This window comes from Phalangium opilio, unplaced genomic scaffold (assembly GCF_054372755.1).
Source record: "Phalangium opilio isolate 3A_F unplaced genomic scaffold, DU_Popi_V2 ptg000070l_1, whole genome shotgun sequence".
NCBI lineage: Eukaryota > Metazoa > Arthropoda > Arachnida > Opiliones > Phalangiidae > Phalangium > Phalangium opilio.
The window spans coordinates 9,371,968-9,378,500 of record NW_028324182.1 but is presented as its reverse complement, the minus strand read 5'-3'; the positions used below and the strand labels follow the sequence as shown (position 1 = coordinate 9,378,500).

General features: G+C 38.5%; 1 protein-coding gene across 2 annotated transcripts in view; it reads right to left on the bottom strand.

Moving 5' to 3' along the window:
* Positions 1-1,860: 1,860 nt before the first annotated feature.
* The window catches only part of LOC149661437 (uncharacterized), a 94,756-nt gene continuing 90,083 nt past the window's right edge, over positions 1,861-6,533 (bottom strand). For both annotated transcript variants that reach the window (XM_089842955.1, XM_089842956.1), the window contains exon 5: positions 1,861-3,703. In XM_089842955.1, the coding sequence (XP_089699081.1) occupies positions 3,537-3,703 (167 nt within the window). In that variant the 3' untranslated portion in view covers positions 1,861-3,536. The remainder of the gene's footprint in view (positions 3,704-6,533) is intronic.

The following is a 6,533-nucleotide window of genomic DNA, read 5'->3' as shown; positions in this document are numbered from 1 at the left end:
GAAATTTCGATTTAGCAAAGATCTGCACGAGTTTTTATTAAAAGTAACGATTTTAATTCTTGATTTTTGTGTTTCCATAACTTTTCGATTTTTCAATAAGAAAATGTTTCGAAGTATTTTAAAATATTCCACTATCTCCCGCAATAATCCACTTTACTCGCAGAGTGCAAATTTCCATCTAAATTCCTTCACTTAACCATTTTTTTCTAATAGCCGTTTCTCTCTTCCTCCCACACCATAAAGACTTTCCCGTCTCTTTATTTAAAACGCGATAAAATTAAGAAATGTTTTCCATCGGCGCTAGCGTTAAACTCTTAGTGGCTTTCACCAAGCAAACTGGGTTTCTTTTTTCTTCATCTAGTGAAAGTTCGCGGTCTAGCTGAAAATCCGTCTTCGACAAAAGAATGCTCCAAAAAGAGCGAACTTAGGGTTAGGGAATGGAACGGATAAAGAATAAGAAAAGTAACAATGGTACCGAAGAATGTTTGGGAATGAGTTCCAAGCGGGAAAGGGTGCTAGCAATAATCTCTTTGACAGATTAAACGGCAACCGCCAACAAAAGATCACCGCGTAATCAAATTTGAATAATAAAACAGTTTGGTTGCGCTTTTAGAAAAAGGAAAGAACCATAGGACTGTAAAGGGAGGGGACAAAATGCGCTAGAGCGACTGACCCAAGCATTACTAGGACGTCATGGTAATGCGGAAACGCAGAAATATCGCATTCCCAGTTAAAACGCGGCCTTTATTGCTGAAGAGAATGGAGACGTACGTAATTCTCAACTATATTTAGTAAGAATAAAATCAATTTTGAAGTGCATTGGCAATAAAAATAATCGTCAGATGGTAATATTATTATAAATGGTCTTTTAAATAAACTCCGGTTCTAGGTGTTATTCTTAAGGTGTTTCTTCTATAAGCCTTAGCTAATAGATACTCTTTGTTTAATTGAATTAATTTGATAGTGGGGAATATTCTTACTATGAACATGTGTTTTTGTCTGTTACAATAATTTATTCCGTTCATATTTGCTCCTAGCAAGCTGCCACCATAGAGCTATATTTAATGAGACATAACATAAACGAAGAAAAGACTTGAAGGTGTAATATTGTACCAACGCTATCAAATACACGAATATATTCATGTTAACATGAAAATCTTCATACGGAAACGTTTTTAAGGGGAGTGAGTACGCAGCCTCTTCCCATCCCTGGAAGTTTGGTAACGTTCCTCTTCCTTCTTTGGAAGAATTAGCGGATACCACCCATTCATCATGTCTCCCCCGACCGATAGCCTAATATTTCACTGTCACTGCCCTGAAGCTCGAAACACCCTCGAATAAATAAGGTGTACCCTACGTTCGTTTTAGTAAATCCAGACTGAGAGGAGCCACTGAATTAAATGGAATAATAGGGCTGAAATAGAAAATTAGGGACTACCACTTACCATTTCATTTCCGCCGTAACTACGATCATTTATTCGTCTGGAGCGGGAAACGGACGGACAATTCTGGCCGCATCATCAGACGCAAAACTCCATGGGTTTTTTCCTAAACGAATGGAAAAATGATTTAAGAATTGCGGTGGAAACAAAAAAAAAATTGCATATTCGCGCCTTCCCGCCTTCGTTAATGACCTTTTTCCCTGGCATATAATTTTCAAATAGCCACGATTGTGGGCAGGTTTTACACGACAGGCATATTTATAGGCCTCCAAGGTATAGCCATAAAAAATAATACCTGAAACAACTCACTTGGAAATATGAATCTTTAAAAGCATTGTTGTTTTGAAATGAGGTTTCGGTAAATTTATATTCCCGCAATTTCTTTTTTTTTGCCGTTTTTCTCTATAGTTACTTAAACTTATCAATAATACTTCACTTTATTCGTAACTATATCAACATTAATTACAGGAATGCAAGCGGGGGAAATTTATTATTTTTTAAATTAATTTATAATTATATTTACGCGCAGGCGCAGTTGATAAAGACAATTTTTTTCGAGTAATCATACCTAAGTACGTCTTTTTTAAATGGGCTTCCACATAAATATAATTTTGTTTAACATTTCACTCGCGAAGAGTGTTTTAATTTTTTATAATAATTATAATTAATAATAATATCAATTGACTCGTATACTATATATACTTTTTTTCTTATTCCTTTTAGGTTATAGGTTTATTATAATAAAGTTCACGTCGGATTTGAAATTTAAACATTTCAAGCGTTACTCGAATCATACGATTTTTAAAATTATCTTAATTTATCACCGGACGTTTATATTTTCTTGACACACAGCGAACGCGTTTTGTTTTTTATTTCTTTGGAATTTTTCCAGGAATTTAAATTTAGTCACGTCGCGTATATTTATGTGTTTTTTAGTCTTTCAACGTCATTTTTCGCGTAACATTTTTGGAAGATCGAACAAAATATTGTTCCCAACAACGGATTACATATAGACTAGAAGAGTAGGCCAGGAATCTGACGCTATACCGAGACTAAAGGAAAAACAACTTTTCCTCCGTTTGGCCCTGTATTATCGACCAAAAAAACTTACTTTTCTCGACACTCTGGAAGCTTTGTGGATATACAGGGTGTTCTCTTTAACTGTGACACAAATTATTTGTTAAAATGTTAATTATTTTACTCCTTAACGTATTCGGAAATAGAGATTAAGGAGTTGTGATCAACAGCTATTTGCACGGTGTGACAAATTTACAAGATTTATAATTTAAAAAAAAAGAAATGCTGATTTTTTTCACAGACAGTTTCGTGAGTTTTCACAAAATACATCCCCGAATTTCTGCAAGAACACCCTGTATGTCCTAGTAGTGGCAGAAAGATAGGGGTAAAACGAAGAGCAAACCAAAAAAGGGTTCGAGGAAAAGGTTCCTTTTTTTTCACACTATTGGGTGCGGACTAGAAAAAACACATGGCACACATTTTCTTCTTTTTCAATTCTTCGCTGCTTTTTTTATCCAATGATCGTTGCTTCATCAGTATATGAAGCAAGCTGGCGCAAGCTCTCATTCTCAAGTAGACGTACATTCGCGCGCGCACACGGAGGTCAACCTTTGACCTCTCTAAAATATTCACCAAATTTTATACACTGGGACAAGGGAAGCCACGAACGAAACAAAGGGCGTAAGGCACATTATCCATCTGGAGCATGTGTTGTTATTATATATTGTTGTTTTTTTGTTTGTTTTTTTAATATTGTATTTTAGATTTCCGATTGTATTTTTACGAATTATTTCCGGAAATTTAACACTTTTGAACATTGCACGAATTTTGTTTCCACGTTTTGTTGTTATACTACGAATTAAAAACAATTGAGAGGGGGAAAAACAGCTACTGAATTTTTGTTGTTATTGTATTTTAAAATTGATTGTTTTTCATAGTAATTTTCAATTTGTCCGAATAATTTAAATATGTTTATAGAAATGAATTAGAATTGTGTTTTGTTTTTGTTTAGAAAAATGGGGAAGGAGAACCTCGTGATGTCACGTTCAAATAAATTCGTACGAACAGTAACGTTGATTATAAAAGCTGACCCATGATTCCTTTCGAAGGTACGACGCAAATCGACGACGTTCGAAACCAGACAGATTGAAGGAAGAGAAGAGATAATATCGCCGAAAACATGAAACTCCAAGTAACCAAAGGTCGCGGACTAGTTGGACCTGAATTGTCTGGGATTAGTACGTCTAGAAGATGGGTAAGTTGGGGTAATTTGGACATAAAATTGAACAACTTTAGGTTATTTTCTCATTCGAAAATACATATGCCTCAGACAAACAAGCAAAAATTGTAAAAAAGGGGGCTGAAACACGCAATTTCTTTAAAGATAACGTGCCCCTTCTATACTGTAGCATAGTTGCAACTGCTTTGCACCAAAACTATGCGTGGTAAGCCAGCATTTAGGAAAGAATTTGGCCTATTTTTTCCCGCCGGCACTGGGCGTTGAAGGTCTTTATCCCGCGGGCATTTTTTCCCATAAGTACCAGACTCGGAAGCAGTAAGTTTCCCATAGAGAGTCGGTTTTTTTCATGAACTATTGTTTCCAATGATGGATTTGGTCTAAAAAATCGACCTCATAATATATTAAAGGGTAGGTAAAAACACACCATGCCATAATGGACCTATTTCCCTTGAATACTCATGACACTAGTCCTTTTTGGCCTGCCACGTTTCTTATTGAAGGACGTATTGATTTTCATTATTTTTTATATCCCTAGATATAATTTTCACTCATCTATACATTCTTTTTCTATCGAGGATATTAGGACGATGTAATTTCCTTGGTCTCAAACCCCATTCCCTTTTTTTCATAGGGGGATCTCCTGCACAGAGAAATCCGTCTATAACGTTCACGTTGATTGGTATTAGCGAGTATTATAGCCGGTATTTAGTCACCGCAAAAGCTTATACCGTATATCGCGATTGGAATAATGGAGGAAGCTAGCGACCGATCAAGCTACGAATGGGGCGAGCCTGTTTGGAACCTCGATTGAAAGGGGTTAGGTGGTTGAAGCGATAGTCACCGATATTTTTAGAGTACCCTTTAATAAAAAGGTCTTTTGACGCAACTGTTTTGTGAAACTGTAAAGGGTGTTTAACACTTTGAAGTTGATTTTCGTGATTGAATATTGTCGTGTCTCAGGGTTTCGCAATGTGAGTTCGTTGTTACATCAAAATTGATTTACGCGACTATCTCTTGAAGGGGTTAGGACTAGGAAACCGATAGGTCAACGGCGGCAACTCGATCTATCTGAGGTCGTTTAATCGTCTAACGCGAGATGAATCGATCCTCGTGCTTTTGTGTCTCGAGGAATAACGCGCGAGCAAGGAAGGTTCCCCCGCATTAAGCTGGAAGCTCGTGAGTCCAAGATTACCGGCCACAGGAAGTAAGGCGATCTCCCCCTGTATCTCAAGAAAAGAGAGAGAGAGAAAGTCTGAAAATGACACTCCCACTCAGTCTCTCTCCTCACTGTTCCACGGCTAAATACAGGACGCAGGACATAGGTCGCTCTCTCTCTTCTCAGGGTTATCCGTATCGGAACGCTCTCGATATATAAAATAAGCCTTGTTATCACAATGCCCCTTCTCCGTCTCCCAGCCCATTTCCCTTACGGCTGTGCATCTTCTAACATTTGAATTAATGTAAAAGCGGGTGGTTTTTATAGGATGCCAGCCTGTAGCGGACACGCTAGCTTTTTTAAATCTCTGAGAATCGCCAGGGTTTTTGGGGTTGTGTGTTTTGGATTATTATTCATTCAGGAGTGATACAATTCGGAAAACATGCGGAGACTTCAATTTCACTTTCACATAAATTTGGGACGATTATTTGGACTGGTTTCATTTGATTCGAGGATATGAATGCACAGGTTCTCTTTGAATTTTAGCTTTGAGGTAGGTACACATGAATGTCAACATAATCCCCATGCATATCTTGTTTGATTCCATTCTTTTCTTCCCCTCAGTCCCTGTTTCGTTTTTCTTTGGAGCACAGTTTCTTGGCGTTGTACACCACACCCCGTATTCGTCTGACTCTGCTTTGATGGATAGAGCGAGACTCCATTAGGTATCGTATACTGCCACTCGGCGTCTGTGTGTAACGCGTAATATACCATATTGCAGTATAACATTCAGTGAACATGCATATTTAGAATCGTGCGGGACGTGGTTCGCGCGTGAATTGGACTGCTACTCGTTCTGTCTCTTGTTCATTCGAAGATACGTTAGTAACCACCGAGTTTATAGCATCAGCGTGTCAGCGAGCGAAGTGCCTCTCCGTTCGTGCGTGCCTATATATTGCCTACCAACTCGGAATCACGTTTTGCGCTTGCCATTTTCTTAGGAGTTCCGAGTTACATATTTGCGAATGAAACGGATAAACGCGAAGTATTCCTCCACGAGATTCTTGCCTATAAGTTTACCCTGGTCTCTAAAGCCTTTTCTTACGAGAAGGGACGTACTGCCATTTTGGTAACTTTGGGTCTTATCTACTGCTAACATTCCGCCTGGTTAAGAAAAGAAAAAGGAGGAGAAATAAGAATAGAAGGGAGACCCCTGCTAAAGGTCCTCTGTACTTCCGTCGGCTGCAACTCTCTTATTTTTCCCTTATACCCTCTCGAGCGACGAAATGGCTTGCTAAGAGTGGATACGTAGCTATACGCGAGATAGGCATGAGTCAAAGGGTCTAAAAGCATTCGCTCGTGTAAATATATACGTCTTTTTCTTTTCCTGGAGCCACGCAGTATACTCCGCGCCTACTTCTTGGCGGTTCTAGTCTAGTTCAACGCTGGCTTTAGCCTTGTTAAAGAACTACCGGAAAGAAAGGGAGGTAAGGCGAAGCGCGCGCGCGCGGGTGAACCTCTTCTGATTCGATATTCCTTCACGAGATTCCAATTTACGCGTTTTTCTTACGCTCTTCTACTCCTAGAATCTTCTTTCTTTTACCCTCTCACGCTCACCCACTTTTTTTACGCTATCGAATTAGATTTATGTGTTTGAGCAATTTGAGCTCCAAACGGG